We start from the raw sequence: 19,755 nt of genomic DNA, 5'->3' as shown, positions 1-19,755 counted from the left end.
CAGGATTGCACTGCTGTTACCTTCCCCTTGTCCATCCGAATGCCTCCCGGGCTGATGATGTAGCCAAGGAACTGGAGGGATGTCTGGTGGAAAGAACACTTCTTAGCCTTGTGGTACAGGTGGTATTCCCTCAGCTTTTCCAACACGAGCGCTACGTGATGACGATGGTCGGTCGTGTTCCGAGAGTACACCGGTATGTCATCAATGTAGAAGAGGACGAATTGTTGGAGAAACTCACTGAACACCTCATTCATGAAACCTTGGAACACGGAGGGGGCGTTGACCAGGCCATACGGCATCACCCGGTACTCGTAGTGGCCTGTAGGGGTCACGAAGGCTGTCTTCCACTCTTCTCCCCTCCGTATTCGAATGAAGTTGTAAGCGCTGTGAAGGTCCAGCTTGGTGAAAACAGTGGCTCCTCTCAACAGTTCCAAGGCAGCTGGGACGAGGGGAAGTGGATACCGGAACTTAACCGTAATCCTGTTGAGGGAGCGGTAATCAATGCAAGGGCGTAGGCCTCCGTCCTTCTTAGCCACGAAGGAGGAACTCGAAGCAGCAGGGGAAGTGGAAGGTCAGATGTAACCTTGGCTTAGAGCCTCCTTGATATAAACCTCCATGGCCTTCTGCTCAGGAATGGAAAGTGGGTAGACTTTGCCATGGGGCACTGGCTCACCAGGGAGGAGGTCTATCGCACAGTCCCATGGTCGATGAGGTGGTAGTTGCGAGGCATGTAAAGGGCAGAAGACGTCCTGGAAGTGTGAATAACAGGAAGGGATCTCCAGAGGGGTTGTACTGGCAGGGCTTTCAATGGTGGTGGTGTTGACATTGAGAGGGGAAGAGTTTCTGATGGGCATGCAGGGTCTGTGTGCGAGTCGGTTTGGGAAGCAGGGGAAACACTGAGGACCCCCATTTCAGGATGTCGCCGGAAACCCAGGAGATGACTGGACAATGTTGTATAAGCCAGGGACGCCCTAATACGATGTCTGCGGTGGAATTCTCCAGAACCACAGCGCATCAGAGATGAAATTGCTGGCTGAGCCTGAGTCGAGCAGTGCGGATACTGAAAGAAAGATATCAGGAGTTGTAAGCGTTACACAGGTTACTAAAGGAGAAGTACTGACCATAGTTGTGATCAGGCGGCTCACCTGAGGACGGGGAGGTCGAGTGGGACTGCAAGGTGGGTAATTCATTGAGGCAGCTCTTCATCCGTTTGGCTACCCTGATGGAGAATTGAATGAAGCGCTCCAGCCCCATGGTGTTGTCATATGATGAGAGATGCAGCCGCAGCTTGGGATCGAGTCCATGGCGATAAGTGGTCAGTAGAGCGGACTCATTCCAGCCACTAGATGCTGCCAGAGTATGGAACTTTAGAGTATAGTCATTAATAGAGGACTGACCTTGATGAAGTTTGAGAAGCTGTTCAGCAGTTGATGTGTCAACCTCAGAACTTCCAAACACCTCCATAAAGTGCTGAACGAAGCTATCAAGATACTGTATTACTGGACTTTTCTGTTCCCAGAGTGAATTGGCCCACTGAAGTGCTCTTCCCAACAGCAAGGAGGTGATGTAGGCCACCTTCGACCATTCAGTGGGGAATCGATGCGGCTGCATCTCAAGGGCAAGCGAACATTGGAGTAGGAAACCACCACAGTCTTCCTCCGATCCTGAGGAGGGAGCTGGATTGACCACGGGACTGGCGGAGTAGACTGGTGAAGAAATTGCGGAAATGCTGGGAGCAGGTGAAGCAGAGGGATTAGCGGGTTGAGTGAGTGCACGCCGTAGTGTCAACCAGCTCCTGGATGGGATCCGGACCTGCTGGGGTCATGATTCTTGTCGGTCTGGTCTTCTGTAATGTATACTCAGACTCGAGGATGATGTTTGAACCTAAGCAGGTATTTATTGACACACAAACATAGCAGGTAAGTGTTGACATGACAGTACTGGGTTGCAGTGGTGATAGTTTATATGATGAAGACTAATGCTGATAGAGATGGTGACTTTCCTTGAGGTGGAGGGTTTGCAACAACAAAGCTTGCGTTGAGGAGATGAACACTGGATTCGCTGGATATGTTAGGAGTAGAATAGTCGCTGGAGAGAAAACGTGATGGCATTTAATGCTGGCGATAGAGGTAAGTGAGTCTGTACACAAAGTTGAGACCAGACACAGAATGGAAGGGGAGTGAGGTTTATATAGATGTGTTGATTGATGCAATGATTGGAGGCAGGTGTGGGTGATCAGTACTCAGGAGAGTGAGAGGGTTGAGTGAAATTGGTAGGTGGGTCAGAAGGATCCGTGACAATATCTATATCTATATCTATATATATATAAGTTTAAAACAAAATACATTTACTTTACATAAGATATTTAGGCTTTTTTTAATATATATATATATATTTTTAATATAAGTGTATTTTGCCCTACTGTACTGGCAGATGTTTTTTCAGTTGTTATTAACTTGTTTATTGTCAAAATAAGTGAAAAAAATCTACCTGTGCTGAAGAAGTATTCCACAGTATTCAGATTATGTTACTGACTTTGAGTAATCTAACGGGACACGTTACAAATTACATTTTACAGCATGTATTCTGTAATCTGTAGTGGAAAACTTTTTAAAAGTAACCCTCCAAGCCCTGGTTAAAAGTAATTACTTTCATTGAAAGTCAGTGACTGTAATCTGATTACAAGCATTTAAAATGTAATGCGTTACACAACTTTTTGTGCCTAAAAGTAATTCGTTTACAGTAATCTATTACTTTGCAATCCGATTACGATTTAGATTTAAATCGTATTACGATACAAAATCCAATATAAGCAATCAGACGGAAAGACTCTTAACTTGTCAGCTGTTTCCCCACAGTTCATACGTTCCTCCACGAAACGCTACGTCATGACGTAAGACGTTCGGAGAACAAACCGACGCATGAACTGAGAGAAAGAGGTAAAACTCGCTCGAGACGCCTGAAATTCCGTTTTATACTGTTTTATTCTCTTATATCATAAATATACAGCTGTTATTTTGTTATATGCTTTTTAAAAACAATATTCTCATTGAACATGTTTTATTTGAAACGGTTGCGTCTTATAAGAGCAGTTAGCTCCAAAGCCGCTAACGGAAGCTGATGCTGTTGTGTGCTGAGGTTTTATGGGACAAAGAATTTGAGGGGCTTGTGTAATATTTCGCCGGTCTGTTTTTCTCTGTGGACGGGTATTGCTGTTTGAATGAATTCGGACTTCTTGTTGTTTAAACGGTCGATATATAGCGGGGAATGCGAGGCCTGGATATGGATGAGCAGCTGTATGACTCAGGGGCTGTGTCTCAAAACCTCGCCTGTTTAGACAACATTTTGGGTATTAAATGCCCCAAATGCTGTTGAACATTCTGAACGTGCCTATGCTGCCTATAAATGCTGTCCAGATGGGGCAGCTCATTCGGTTTGGAGACCAGTGTGACTAATATTACTGCTGTTTTCTGCCGTTAGTGCAGAACATCCATAGCAGCCCCATTTTCTACAGTGATTTACAGTATCTGTGTTTATCACATTACTGCCTTCATAGTGGTCAGTTCTCATGAGTTTGTCACTGAAAAGATTGAACAATGTCAAACTGTTTCTTAAAAAGAAGCTTAGGGTTTTTAGTTGTGATGTATGTTTGTTGTGTTAAGGCAGATTGTTAAGAAATCCTTTATTCTCTGCTGCATTCTAGGACATGGCTGTGAACGTATATTCCACCTCAGTGACCAGCGACAATCTGAGTCGCCATGACATGCTCGCATGGATCAATGAGTCTCTACAGATGAACTTTACCAAGATTGAGCTTTTATGTTCAGGTGAGTTGTTATTAGGCCTTTTTCTTTATATTGCACGATGATGATTGTGAAGTTTTTTTTTTTTTTTTTTGTATAATCTGATCTTTTTGTCATAATTTCCCCACAGGTGCAGCCTACTGCCAGTTCATGGACATGCTTTTCCCTGGCTGCATACCTTTGAAGAAAGTTAAATTTGGTGCAAAATTAGAGCATGAATACATTCACAATTTTAAGATATTGCAAGCTGCTTTCAAGAGAATGGGAGTTGATAAAGTGAGTTGTTTGTCTGGTAATTTCTCTTCCTCACTGTTTGTCTGGTTCTGTTGAGTAGAGCAGGAGTCAGTAGGCTTCTCCTTTCTGTATTCATCCCCATTTTATCACAAGTGTTATGTGTTCACCAGTATGTCAATTCATTTTTATTTGTATAGCGCTCTTCACAACACGCATTGATTCAAAGCAGCTTTACAGAAAATCATGCTCTAAAAGAAGATGAATCAGTATTTTCTTAAAGTCCTCATTGAGTGGTTTAATTGAATAATATGATAGGAGATAATGCGTTAATAAATTATTTGTCTTATGGCCCCCAGTGAGCAAGCTAAAGGCGACTGTGGCAAGGAACACAAAACTCCATAAGATGTTGGTTAATGGAGAAAAATAACCTTGGGGGGAAACCAAGCTCACTGTGAGGGGCCAGTTCCCCTCTGGCTTAACAGCATGAATATAATGCCAGTATTAGGTATTTATGTGTAGTACAAGTCATGGTTTAAAATGAGTAAACTAAGTAAGTATTAGAGACCAATGTTCAAACAAAAAGATCTGTAAGATGAATGACAAGTCTTTGAAGTCCACCCTGAATTAACTGTGGAAGCGCACACAGATGCATTGTCCTTTGTTATTTGGCAGATGAAGGCTATAGTCTGCATTATTTTATCATCTATGTATTCCATTTTAAGAGTGTAGTTCATCCTTTGACCATGATGATGCAGTGGTGCATTGCAGTCTGACTGGAGTAAGTATACGCTCACTTAGCATTTTATTAGGAACACTATGGTCCTAATAAAGTTCACGACGTGGTATTCTGCTATTGTAGCTCATCCGCCTCATGGTTTGACATTTTGTGCATTCTGAGATGCTATTCTGCTCGCTACAATTGTACAGATTGGATATCAGAGTTACCGTAGCCTTTCTGTCAGCTCGAACCAGACTGGCCATTCTCCGTTGACCTCTCTCATCAATAAGACATTTCCGTCCACAGAACTGCCACTCACTGGATGTTTTTTGTTTTTGGTACCATTCCGAGTAAACTCTAGAGACTGTTGTTGTGCGTGAAAATCCTAGGAGATCAGCAGTTACAGAAATGCTCAAACCAGCCCATCTGCATTGCGCTGGTGTCACACGATTGGCTGATTTGATAATCGCATGAATAAGTAGGTGTTCTAGTGTACCTAATAAAGTGCTCAGTGAGTGTATATTGCATGTCTTGTATGTAAGCAATGCACCTTGATGTCTTGTTGTCTTTTGGAATCGGAAATGGAATCCAATTAGTCCTTGAGTTTTTGTCCAAAAATAAAAAATTAACCTTGATTTGTCAGTGGTCAGTGGCCTGGGTTTGATTTAGGTTGTTATTTAACATAAACCTATAGCCATTGTCCTAAAACCAGTTTTAATTCTTAGTGATGCAGAATATAGCCAGTGCAAATGTAACTCCGAATCTTTTGGTTAAATTGTCCCCTTTTTGTTACTCACTTTAACATCACTGATAAGTCAATTAAATAATTTTTGGGTGTGTTTTTTCCCCTTAGATAATCCCGGTTGACAAATTGGTGAAGGGCAAGTTCCAAGACAACTTTGAATTTGTTCAGTGGTTTAAGAAGTTCTTTGACGCCAACTATGATGGTAAAGATTATGATCCAGTGGAGGCACGACAGGGCCAGGACACCATGCCTGCACCCACCCCATCCATGCCTGCCCTCAGCAAGCCCAAAAAGATCATAAATGCAGGTAGGTCACTATGTGTTTGTCATTCTTTCTTTTTAGTCCCCCATTTCATGTCCAGGAGATTATTTGTTTTAAATAATAATAATGTCCTATTACACCCAAAATATAAAGAGAACTGATCACTGTTTGATTTAACAAGCACGTTCCTGTTCATTGACAGTGCATAACTCCACTCCTTGTAAGACAGTCAAACCAGCTGCTGTAATCGGTATGAAGGTGTATCACTGGCAATTGGGGTCTTTGATGTCTTGTGTAGAGGATTCAAATGTGGATCAAAACACTATCTTTCACTTCTCACATGGGTGATGATCATGTGGTGTTTAAGTCTTTTCCACATTCTGTGTATCTCATGTGTCTACGATTAATTTTGTGGCACAGTTTCAGTCTGCTCCTGTTTCTGTTGAAACCTTTCAGTCTAAATTAGAAGTCTGTATAGACCAGTTATTTTCTGCTATCTGCAGTCTACTTAATATAGACAGGAGCCGCTTTTCCACTATCGGGCCAGTGTGAGGGCTATCAACTGGCCAGCCGGGGCCAATAGCCTCTGACCTCAAGCCGTGAGACCAAAATTGATCAGCATTCCCACTATCGAGCCAATAGCCCCACTGCGTTGCCCTAAAACCCACCCTTAACACGTTGCCCTGGTGCCAGTGTCACACCCCACTCATTTCGCAAGCGAGAGGGAAGCTCAAGCTGAAGTATCATGTTATCTAATTTTCTACAATATCAAGTTTATGTCTTTGTGAACATTATCTAGCTAGCAAGATAAGTTAGCATTGACAACTCACCGACTGTAACTGCCATGGTGTCCCAAGTGGTCTCTCTCCACTAACAGCAGGACAATGTCCCAGCACACCATCCATGATCACGAACTATGGAAGATTCTTTCTTTGGGCACCACTTTTTCCACTTTTTTAACGAATTTGTACTGAACCCTCAATTTTTAACATTTTCCCGAACCTGTACTGTAGTGTGCTGGATACACAGCCTGGCAAGTTCGGTGAAACTCCTCCTTTGATATTGACCCTGCTTCATTTTCAACTAGGATTTCAAATTTTAAGAAATTTTCTTAATCGACAATCATTAACTTCAATGAATGAAAATGGATTAATCATTAACAACAATGAAACTCTAAGTGAAGAACAGCTTGAAGCAAAAAAAAAAAAAAAAAATACACAAGATTTACTTATACAAAGTTTGATTTTTGACTGTCCTAATGCAAACTTGAAAACATCAACTTCTGAGAAAAATGCCTTGCTGTTGAAGGAAACGTGAAAACATGAAACAGCGAACCAAGTGCATATAACCTTCTGTTTAAATATATTTGAAATAAATACACTTAAGAAATGCGAGTATTGGTATTTTACTCTTAATATATTTTCAGTTCAGTGTATTTTTAATACATTCAGGCTGTTTAGTATGAACTTGTGAGTGGTTTAATTTACTGTTTATATATTACTGTTAATAATAACTTATATAGAAGATACAGATTTGTGTTCATTAAAACTTCCAGTTGTAGATCATGGGATATTTCAGACCTTGTTTATTTAAAATTAAGTCAAATAAAACACATTGTGTAAATGCAGCTAATAACATACCTCTACGCTGGTGATGATGAGATTTCAGGCGAATGGACCTGCATGCTCTCCTGGTCTTGGCAGTATGTGACATGCAGCGTGCAAGCAGCATTGCACCCTCTAGCTGATGATTCTGTAGACAGTCTTTCTCTATTATTGAATGCATTTGTGCTGAAATTGAGTAATCGACAATTGATAAGCTTAATCAAATTATTAACAGCGAATAATCGATTATTTAGTAATATCCCTATTTTCAAGGTAAGAAATACCTACATTATGGCTGCTGTTGCTGGGAAAGTTTACCTTGTTGCTGTCAGATCAGTTGTAGTGAAAATTTAAAGCGACAGAATCACAACATGGTTAGTTTTCTGTCAACTAACCCATCTCAAGGAAAAGTGCTTGACTGAAACATTTCAGGGAAACAAGGCAAAATGACTGAATATAAAATCAAACATAAATTGGTTAAGTTTAATATGCTGATGTTTAGGCTTGAAGTCAACATGAATCTGCATTCGCAACCAATTTTACTTCTATAATTTTTTGCTTTTCCAAGTGTGAGTGAAACTGGATATTCAGTGAGGGAGAAAAATGTAGGACGATGGGACTTGATTTTTCCATCAGCAATTGATTGTGTAATAAAAGTCGGGGTTGCTAAAACCAGAATCAAGCCTGTTTGTTGTAAAGGGGGTTTTGAAAAATAGGGATTGGTAAATTCGTGTTTACACATTTTGGGGAAAAAACTTTTTTTTGGGGGTGGGGAAATAACGCACGGCAATTAATTGTGTGCAATATGAGCATGAAGTGCATTAAAGAAAATAAGGTCAAGTTTGATTTCATGTTGACTTAACCTAAAACCCCTTGTTTTAGGGGTTAGTTGAGTTTCTATATTCAGACCCTATTCTGTAAGAAAGTGTTATTCCCAAGCATTTTTTACTTTGTCATTCCAGTTAAAGACTTCTGAACACATTTGTTTCACTTGCACTTAAATTCAGTTGATTTTGAGCCCAGATTCAATGAAGCTCTATTACACTTGGGGTCATTAAAGTCGTTAAGCTGTAGTCCACATTTCTCTTTAGTTTCACACTCATTTGTCATTCTCTTACTATTGATTGCTTGTTCCCAACAGCACCCCAGAGAGCAGCCGTTGCCAAGGTAACACCTAAGATGGCACCTAGCTCTGCACGGAAACCTGGTGCTGGTGGTGATGAGGAAAGAGCGGAACTTATTCAGGAGGTATTATTTTCCAAAAGGTTTATACCACTCTTGTATCAGTGCATTAGGCTGTATAGCCACCTTCCTAGACTAAAATGTTTGTTGGCTCTCTTTTCAGTTAAACATGTTAAAGTCTACGATCCAGGACATGGAGAAGGAGCGAGACTTTTATTTTGGCAAACTGAGGAACATTGAGCTGATCTGTCAGGAGAAGGAGGGTGAGGGAGACCCCACCCTGCAGAGGATTGTGGATATTCTCTATGCCACTGATGTGAGTTCAACACAGTCACAATCTCAGCTCAACTAAAGAAACACACCAATCACAACAAAGAACATGGTAATAAATAATAGATTTTGTAAAAATGTGTCTTCTAATTTGGGCTGTCGATTCAATGCGTGAATTTGGTGCGATTTTAATTTTATGAAAAATAATGTGTTCAAAAATGAATGCAATTAATCATGCCCCCGACCGTAATAAGGGAAGTTCCTACCATCAGAGCAATTCAAGCTTGATTAACATCTTTGGTGTTTTTACAAATATGTGGCAGTAGGGAGCAAAGCCTTATACAAATTACACGCTCTTGCGCTCACAAAATGGTGGACCGTGCACAACAGAATCATGCAGGGATCACGGAACATGTTTTTAAACTTTAACTTGACGCAGCATCCTAAAGACACAGCGCTTTTGAATGGAGACACGAATAAAAACTAGTGAGATGAGAAATAAACTATGTAAGATGCTCCAAAAGCATAATAAACATTTCAATAAACTACTAAAGACAGACAAATAAATGCCAATGGTTGAGACACTAGAGTGCTCTGGGGAATTTTCCCTGTATAAATGTCTGTTAGCCACAGTTACAAGTGGAAGGCTCTAAATTTGTGAAAACTGTTAGGAAATGTCCTCTATCAGCAACCATCACTGCATGTCAAAGCTTAATTAAAACTTGATGTGTCCTTAGAGTAAACTGGAATTGCACTTCTACTGGCACAGGCCAAAGATTTGTACCCCTTAAAATGAGTCCAGAAAAACACATTGATGGAACAGTCTTTATAAGGCTTTGTTTTGCAATAGTTTTCTTATCAGATGACTAACTGCCCTCTCCCTGTCTCAGGAGGGATTTGTCATACCAGACGCTGAGTCAGAAGACCAGGAGGAGTTCTAATACTCGTGACTTGTTGCAGTTTTACCTTCCTCTCACCCTCTCCATTCGTCCCCTCTCCACAGTCACCCCCACCCCATCCTCAAAGGCCTCCCACACCATGTTATGCATTTGGACTTTTCCGAACAAACTCCATATCGAAACCGTTGCGTCTGCTGAAGCGTGCATAAACACGCATCATATTGGAAGAACTGTTTTAATGCCCTTAGACATACCTGTTATGAGATGACTGACACAATACTCCTGTTTTCTGACTGTAAAATACAATCTCTAATATTGCTTTCCTCCTTTAGCAACTTCAGACACCTGCAAATATATTTATCTTATTTTAAATGTCTCAGAAATGTCTTAGCCACTTTGTCTGTAGTGATTTTTTTTTGGTTGCATCTCCTTCCACACTGCTATGGTACATAACTGTGATGTCTTATTCAGAACCATATTTTACACTGACTCAAAACTGAGGGATGAAATAGCAAAATTGTTAGTTCATAGCAAAGACGTGTACAATTCTTTACACAAACCCTGCAGCCTGAGCACCCTCTTCCTAGTTTCCACTCATGTTTTTGGTGCTTGCTTTAGTGCAAGGCAGGTAGCAGTCACCACCGCTCCAGTCTATCCTCAGTGACTATGCCTTATACAGACTGTCTGGAGGGAGTGGACCCAGTCGGATGTTTGTCTTTTGTTTGTTTTATGGATGTAGTGATGTGTTGATTACGATCCAGCACGAGTCTGTTTTTGCTGTGAGGTAAATGTCTGTACTAACACTCAGCCATGCTCTGTGGTTTGCAGTCAACAGGACTCTACTGTATTGTAGCACCACAGTTGCATGAGCAAAAAGTCTTATCTATTTTTTTTATTATTATTTTTTATTTGTTTGCTTTAAAGAAATTATATCCATATGAACTTACTAGCCACAACATTGGTGGACACGAGGCCAAAATTTGACAAGAGTTGACAAGACAAACACTGCCCATCTCTGCATGGGCGATGCCGAGTTTTCTACCTGTTTTTACTGCCTTATATTTAATGCATTTTTCTATCCTTTCATTCGCACTCTCTCGGCAAGTGTTTGTAATTCAAATTAAAGGTTAAATGTTTTCTTTTGCTCTTTTATTATTTGTAGAAGTAGCAGCAGAATACTGGATATTCCAGACAGAGACTTTCCAAATAGACAAAGTTTAAATCTTTTGACTTGTTTCAAAATATGGCACTCTTTTAAGACCGTTCCCCAAATTAGCCATATTGTTAGGCTGTTTCAAATGTGTGTGCAACACTACATTAAAAGATGATTGCCTTGTTTTAAGTAAAATAATATTGACTAAAGGAGCTTTTTGGAAACATGAAAGCTTTACTTGTCCTTACTCAATATGTAAGTTCCTTTTTTCTCAATTTCTAGAAGACCTGCATGCCATAGGATGCCTGTGTTCTGAATTGATCTATATAAGTTGCCTCTTTCTAAACAGTGACCACTCAAGTTATGTCATGTTTGATCAGTAGGGTTGTGTTTGGGAAAAATTCATTATGATACTGACTTTGTGCCAATATGAAGTTTTTTCTGTGTTTAGTTCTTAATGTTGCATTTTAAATAGGTAGCACATGCAAAACTGGCAATCAGAGTTTTTATTGGTGCTATAAAATACCTTGACTTTTAAGAACTTAAAAGCACTTTGTGCTAGTAAAGGCTCTGCTGGGTTGTTTTGGATCATTGGTTTAGAACTTATGCTGTAGTTGTGTGGATGTAACAGAGCTGGATCTGTTCTCAACAAGAGAGAAAGCAAAACAAGTCACTCATTTTTGAGCTTAAGTTTACGAATGGCAAAGATAGACTAATTTAAGGAGCCAAGCTCAATTTTTGCTGGTTTATTGGCAGAAGGTGGATGCAAGTTAAAATAAGTGGAAGTAGTGTCAAAGCAGGTAATGTCTTTGAAATGCAGTGATTCACCCTTCCGTTCAGTGCTTTGGCCTTTCAGAACAATCTGTAGGAAAGGTACATTGTGGGTCCAGTACCATTACCAAACTGTCTCTCTGTTTTTGTACTTGCAGGCTGTTAAGAGTTGAACATTTTTAACTATTGCTGAAGTACATTTCTTACAGTAAAACAGTATTTACATGTCTTTCTGTTGTTGTCTTTATTTCTGCTTTTGTGGATTTGTATAAGGAAGCATATATATATATATATATATATATATATATACACACACACACACACACACACACACACACACACACACAAAATGTACACATATAGATAGCGCCATCCTTGACTTTTAACGAATGAAAACCACGAGCCTGTGAGAGATTGTTTCAAGGGTTTTTCTTAGGGGGCGCCATATTACCACAACGTTAATTCATCTCACTAGCTCCAGTTTTGAGATTCTTGCAATGATGCGTTCAACAAGCAACCATTTCATGTTACATCTTTACGCTAGTAGGTGGCGACAAATGTTTGTAATGTGTTAACTTATGACTGAGTCACCATTATCCAAGTATGTTGCAGACTGTAGACATCCAAGGGAGGAACTTGCTCAGCAAGTTGGCGGTTTGTGAAACGGTTGTCAGCAAAATACGGACTTCATGTTAATGGTTGCATATTTAATCTTTCTTTACGACTTTAACATGTTCTTGTCACCTTTGACTTAATTTGTGTAAGACGTCGTACTTAATTCATACCCATGTGTGAATGACTGCATTACACAAAAATTAACAATCAAGTATCAATTTTATTTCAATCCATTTTATTTATAAAGCACAATAAAAACAACTAGATCACTGACCACTGTGCTGTACAACCACAATACACGAGGACATGATAACAGAGATTTAAAACACATACAACACACAATACGCTCTTTGGTTGATTATAATCAAGGTCAAAGAAAATGTATTTAGCTTTGACTTAAAATCATCTATTGTGGAGGCAGATCTGAGGGACACTGGAAGACTGGTCTCTTCCATAGCTTTGGGCTGGCTATCACAAAGGCATGGTCGCCCCTCATCTTTAGTCTTGACCTGGGAACCGTCAAAAGTCTCTGATCAGTTGACCTTAGACATCTAACAGGTTTATTTATACACAGAATTCTGAAAGATGAAAAGGTGCCAATCCATTTAAAGACTTTTTATTTAACACAATATCAACAAAAGTATTAACACAATATTTTTACCCCCCTATTTACAGTATAAGCATTCACTAAATAACACCACAAGCAGCATTCATGTATGTTAAGTGTATGCAAAGTATGAACATTCACCACAACCAACTGCAATATCCTGGATACAAAGCTGGAACTTTGATCCCATACTATATCCCTTATTCTATGAGCAGCAACGCTAGGTACAGATAGGCAGCGTCTCCTTTTCCAAGGATCACTTCAAGGAAAATGTCCTGGAGCAATGCTCTTGATGACTGTGAAAGACAGAGTCTGTAAGAGAGAGAGAGAGAGAGTGAGTTTAAACAACCCCCTAATTAATGGTTCACAAAGTACAAAGGATTGAAAGACCCCGTTTACACCCGGTGTTAAAATGCATTTTTGGTTTTCTGAGCACTAGTCAGCATTCAATACAGGGATAAATGGGGTGCAAAATGTTTTGTTATCATATCACAAAAACCACATACAGAGGTTGTCAAAAATGCATGTGACCACATCACATTTGAGGTGTAAACACTATCAGTCCTGAATGCATCCCAGACAGCAGCGAAGCACCACCAAGAGTTTAAACTTTGGCAGTTATGAGTGGCTTTAGAAGGAAATGACCGTCCGATCTGAAAATTTGAAAATGCAAATACAAGCATGAGAACTTCACAGATCTTCTTCAGTGTGTCTGATATCAACATGCAGAGACACAGACGACAAGTACACACATCTGAAGCTCTGCTAATACAGGTACTTCACTAAAATAACGGAATGATTCTGCTCGAAATGTTGCATTTGTGCTTAAATTTCAACTGCATCTGGGAGAAACAATGTGCCATTTTTCACACTTTCTTTGACTTTTATTACTTTTTTGGCAGTTTATTACTGACATAGTGACTGATGTATGTCATCATGAAATCAAAGCCCCTCCCCTCGAAATCCAAGCACAAGTGGCCACAAGAGACGCATTTAGCAACCAGGTGTAAATAGCGATGTGTCTCGCCTGACCACATGATCAAATCACCCCAGCCCAGACGTATCTTAATACCAGGTGTAAACGGGGTCAAAAGGAACCATAAAGTAGTCCATACAACTTCTGTGCTATATTCTAAGTCTTCTTGGTGTGCAGACAGGGCACATTTCACCACTAGGTGGCAGTAGTGGATGTGGAGTAAAAATACTAAAATGAGAAGTAATCCTGCGCCAGAGAGGTGGCGCTCTCTCTCTCTCTCTCTCTCTCTCTCTCTCTCTCTCTCTCTCTCTCTCTCTCTCTCTCTCAGGTTTGCTAGGCGTGGGAAAGACAGCTGTTTTAAGCAATCATTACCTGAGAAATCTCAGGTGATACATTAGGAGTGATTATCATTTAAAGGTGCAGTGTGTAATTTCTAGTGACATTAAACAAAATAGCAAACATAATTATTAATTCCTGAAAAACTCATAGTGCCCTCTTCTTCCATTGTTTGAACAAACAGGTAGTCAAACACTAATTTTTCAGGGAAATCAACCAACACATGTCTTATTTATAGTCAGTCATCTGTGTAAAACAAACTGGGAAAAACTTTCTACAAAAGTCTATTTTGTTCCAGCCCAGATGTTATTTTATTTCCCCTCTATGAGCATTTTGCTTTATATAAAAAACTATTTCATTCATTCAATGAATTCATTCAACTTTCTTAAAGCACACACAACCTTCCCTCTTTTTACCTCTCTCTCTCTCTCTCTCTCTCTCTCTCTCCCTCCCCTCTCTTCTCTTCAGGATCATGAGAGTGTTGGTCCAATATTAAAGAATGTGTGGGAGATTACAGCCCTCCCTTTCTCAGTGTAGAACCATAATAACTGCGTGGGACCATATACGAGCGTTTCACACACCTCTGAAACAGATGTGCTGTTTTACTCTGTCATCATGTCTGTTCTATCTCCTGTGAACCAGTATTTGTGTTGGTGGAATGCTGAAGTTTTACTGCCCTACTATGACATGATACATTTAGGAAGAAAACCTGGTTATTTGTGTCTCAAATTCCTGCTCTTACATGTCTCATAGCCAGTAAGCATCCTTTTCAAGAAAAACTGTTAATCCTTATAATTTCATTTAGACCTTGAAAGTACTCATATATACAATATTTTTTTTAGGTCATCATGACTTATATCTCCTTTTAATAAAAAATGTATATTGGGGTCTGTATTTTTTCCACTTACTAAGCTTCTAAGACAATCAGGTCACACTGTTTTGCACTATAATTTAAATTTTTTTTTCTTCATATTTAAATAGACTAAAATTAATTTCAATATGAAATGTATTTGGACACGGCTATGGTCATTCAAACTTGTGAAGAGTCACCACATTATTAGTAAAAGTCAGTTTCTTAATGTCAATGTTTTCCAAAGTATGAAGTAGTTGTGAGCATTGTTGCTCCATTTCCAGTGTAAGAAAGGGTAAACATATTGAAATCACTTTTCAAATGAAAACTTATTTAAGGGATAGTTCACCCAAAAATAAAAATTCTTTCATCATTAACTCACCCTCATACCATCCCAGATGTGTATGACTTTCTTTCTTCTGCAGAACACAAACAAAGATTTTAGAAGAATATCTCAGCTCTTTAGGTCTATATAATGCAAGTGAATGGTGACCAGAACTTTGAAGGAGATAAAGTCAGCATAAAAGTAATCCATATGACTCCAGTGATTTAATCAATGTCTTCTGAAGCGATCCAGTTGGTTTTGGATAAGAACAGACCAAAATATAACTCCTTTTTCACTGTACATCTTGACTGCAGTCTCCTTGGTGATCATGATTTCAAGCTCGATTACAATTCCTATAGTGCCATCTAGCACTCAGTGCATGTGTCAAGCACTAGTAAGTATAATCAAGCTTGAAATCATGATCGTGCCTATAGACTACAATAGCAAGATGTACAATGAAAAAGGAGATACAGTATATTTTGGTCAGTTCTCACCCAAAACCAACTGAATCGCTACAGAGGACTGTTATGGATTACTTTTATACTGACTTTATCTACTTTTTGGAGCTTCAAATGTCTGGTCACCATTCACTTGCATTGTATGGACCTACAGAGCTGAGATATTCTTCTAAAAATCTTTGTTTGTGTTCAGCAGAAGAGAGAAAGTCTTACACATCTTAGATGGCATGAGGGAGAGTAAATGATGAGAGAATTTTCATTTTTGGGTGAACTTTTCCTATAATGTGGACATGGCCTAAAAAAATTAGCTGCCGATAGAGCTAATATACTTTGAAAAATTAAAAAAGACTTTTTGTCATTAGGGTGACCAGATTCCTGCTTGTGGAAAATGGGACAGCCCCCTCCCAGCAAAATTGAAATTGACGTATCCTTAGGCGCAGATCAATGCGAAGTAGAGGGTGCATTCACATCAGTAACTGTTGTCTTTGTAACCTTGTACTTTTCGCTGGCAGCAATTTTTCTCTTTCAAGAGTTTATTGTAAAATGCAGAGCAGTCCAGTCCAAAATTAAGACGTATGAACAGCATTTCCTTCATGACTGTAACACTGAGTTGAGATTTATCCGGTGTCCATGCTGCGTTCATTAATGAGAACACACGCTCCACAGATACAGATGTCCCAGGCAGGCATAAAACAAACTCCACGATCTTGACTAAGACTCTGAAGTTGATGGTCTTGCTCTCCAGCTTACGAAAATCGTCTGTCCGTCTCTCAGACACAGCCGTCTTGTTCATGTTCCACTCAGTGATGCGACGAGTGAAAATATTTCCAAGCCCCCTCATCAAAGAGCGTGATTTCATCAGTCAAACTGAGAGTGGGGATTCTGGAGTAGAAGTGTTCAAGGCTGCTCTGAATGTCTTTCCACTCTGGGATGTCTCTCATTAGGGCCCACTCAAGTTTTTCTGTGTTCTCCAATGAGCGGCTCCAATTTTGGAGGTAATCTATCGATGCTGAATAAAAGTTTCTCACTGCACAAAAGAAATCATCCACTCACATGTCACCAGCTTCAACCAGGGCATCCAACTGCTGGGTATGAATGATTCCTCCAGCCTGGCCTGTAAAACTTTTCTCAGGTCATGAATGTGCAAAGCTATGGCTGTGCACAACAGTGATAAGCAAAAAGTCCTTCACTTGAGTGCACCTTGTCAGATTTGGAACTTTACTTCACCAAAAAATCGCTAACACTCGGTGTGGTACACTTACTTTTAGCCGCATCCACATGCTTTTGTATGAACATGCTACGTGATGTCGGTGTGGTTTCCATGGGCAATGGAAAAGTGAGCTCCACAAATCTCACACCTCACTTTACTAGGCTCTGTCTGTGACTCCTTTTTTAGAAATTTAAACTCTTTCTGAAGATCCTCATTAAATGTACATGCACGCTTCCTTGACATTATTCCAGCCGCAATTTCATCTATGTGTTCTTTCAAACTGACTCTTCAATCAGTTCACTAACTGGATGTCTATTAATAGGGGATTGTGATTGGATGTTTAATCCAATCATGTACTTCAAATAACACAGTGTGATTTTATTGGTTTTACAAGCTGTATCTTTGGATACCTTTGATTAGAATACTCACGTGACAGAGAAAGCCGCATAGGCGATAGAGAAATTTTAGGTGAGGGGAAATATGGGACAAAACATGTTTTTTTCAGAATAAGTCAGGACACTAGAAAAAGTGCTTAAATACAGGACTGTCCCGGGAAAAACAGGACATCTGGCCACCCTACTTTTAATACTTAAAGTACAAACAGTAAATTTACTTTCAGATTCCAAGTATGTTTTTGCTGGATATGTTGAATTTTAACTGAGAACAATTTTGACAAAATACCCATACTTTAGCGTACCGGTAAATATAATTAGTTTTTTTTACAACCCTGCATTTGTGTCAACTGTTGAATGTGATTTCACCTGCTGCAGCCGTTTAGTCTCTCTGTCCCTCTCTCTCTCTCTCTCTACCCTTCTTTTACACAGCTGCTGTCAGTCTGTTGTTTGTCAAAATGATTGCTATTTTCAGACACTTTGGTTTGACAGTCTGCCATCTTTCTTGTCTGTTGTGTTAAACCCAGTGGACACCCAGCTTACACGGAGAAGTTATTTATCTTTCTTTCAGTTAGTAAGGTCACAAAATTACATTTTCTCAAAAAGAAAGAAAGATCTTAAACGTAAACTCTCTATTTGAGCAGATACAAAACATAGATCTTAATAGTTGATGTAGTGGATACACTGGCATTCATTCTGTGCAAGACTAATTAACATTTGTGTCATAATGAACCACAGAACATCTATTTTTAAAACATACCAAATACTAATTATCGTTCACATTCATTTTTCAATTTAACATTTCAATTAAGTCATTATGCTGATGATAACATATGTAATGAAAAAACAAAAGTATTATTTTAGAAAATTGTGAAATAGAAGCATTTTCAAAAGTGATCTCAAAATTTTGGACATTGCATATACTCTCTCATTCTAAAGGGAATAGAGTGTGCTTCACTGCTCACTCAGAGGGACCTCCGGCCTTTTGTTCCTTGTATGCACGTGAGTTCACCGATTCTGCATCTTGTCAAACAAACTGAACTTCAAAGTATGTGACCTTAACAAATGTGGGAGGAAGTAATGTTTTGTTAAATTGGATGAGAAATTTAAGGGGGTATGAAAGATGGCACAAACTTGTAGGTACTTGCTATTCAATCAGACAACTATAGGTATGTTTTCCTACAAACACACATGCATGCACTCACCTGCACAAGCGATAACCTCTCTGGGCAAGATTCCAGTACAATAGAAGCTGATAACCATGTGTCTTTAGGCTTTAATTCTTACATCATTGGGAATGGTTCCAGCTACTCTTTGCTAAAATTACTATAGCATAGTACAATAGTAAAATCTGTACAATAGCATAGTCTGCTGGAGAGACTTTTCCAGTATTCATCATGCCTCTATGACTTAGGGATTAGGACTAAAACTACATGTGTTTAAGAGTTCAACTGGAACCAAGTTTGTTGTTGAAACTTTCATGGCTCACTCCTTACACGTGTCTTTGCTAGAGGCAAGATGAAGTCTTATCTTCTGCTATTTCCGTTAATATAAGTTTGGTTTCAAGAGGATTTTCTGCACAGGATGTTGGTGGATGTCTAACGTAGGATTTCCAAAGTCCACCCTTCTGTTTTTTTGTATTAATGGAGAATTACAGGTGTTGAGATCATGCAGGGATTATTAACATGTGGGTTGATGGGACAGACAGGTTGAGCAGGTGGTCTTTGTTTGTGTGTGGGGCAAGGTCGACTTTCCGTACCTCACTGTCTCCTTTTTTTATTTATGGCGCTTGCTATTATACAAATCCTTAAAGGGATAGTTTACCCAAAAATGAAAATGCGTGACTTTCTTTCTTCTGCAGAACACAAACAAAGATTTTAGAAGAATATCTCAGCTCTGTAGGTCCATACAATGCAAGCAAATGGGGACCAGACCTTTCAAGCTCCAAAAATCACATAAAGGCAGTATAAAAGTAATCTACCCAGTGGTTAAATCCATGTCTTCAGAAGCAATATGATAGGTAATTGTCTTTTGTTTTTTACTATAAATCTCCACTTTCATTTTCATATGATTTAAAACATGAAAGTAAAAGTGAAGATTTAGAGTAAAAAAGATTGAGATAATGATCTGTTTCCCACCCAAAGCAATTGCATCACTTCAAAAGACATATAATTAACCACTGGAGTCATATGGATTACTTTTATTCTGCCTTTGTAATTTTTGGAGCTTGAAAGTTCTGGTCACCATTCACTTACAGAGCTGAGTACATCCCAAACCGCACACTTCTACATTATTCTGCACCAGTTTGAAGTGTAAGTAGTGCGAGTAGTATGTTTTTACTGAAA

At 39.3% G+C, this 19,755-nt stretch overlaps 1 protein-coding gene across 1 annotated transcript; it reads left to right on the top strand.

Moving 5' to 3' along the window:
* Positions 1-2,885: 2,885 nt before the first annotated feature.
* mapre1b (microtubule-associated protein, RP/EB family, member 1b) lies at positions 2,886-11,870 on the top strand. The gene is made up of 7 exons (XM_051662319.1): positions 2,886-2,939; positions 3,704-3,827; positions 3,934-4,079; positions 5,609-5,807; positions 8,508-8,614; positions 8,712-8,864; positions 9,709-11,870. The coding sequence occupies exons 2-7, from the start codon at positions 3,707-3,709 to the stop codon at positions 9,757-9,759; spliced, it is 777 nt and encodes a 258-aa protein (XP_051518279.1). The 5' UTR covers positions 2,886-2,939; positions 3,704-3,706; the 3' UTR covers positions 9,760-11,870.
* Positions 11,871-19,755: the final 7,885 nt, after the last annotated feature.

This window comes from Myxocyprinus asiaticus, chromosome 29 (assembly GCF_019703515.2).
Source record: "Myxocyprinus asiaticus isolate MX2 ecotype Aquarium Trade chromosome 29, UBuf_Myxa_2, whole genome shotgun sequence".
Lineage (NCBI taxonomy): Eukaryota > Metazoa > Chordata > Actinopteri > Cypriniformes > Catostomidae > Myxocyprinus > Myxocyprinus asiaticus.
This window is presented reverse-complemented; position numbering and strand designations above follow the sequence as displayed.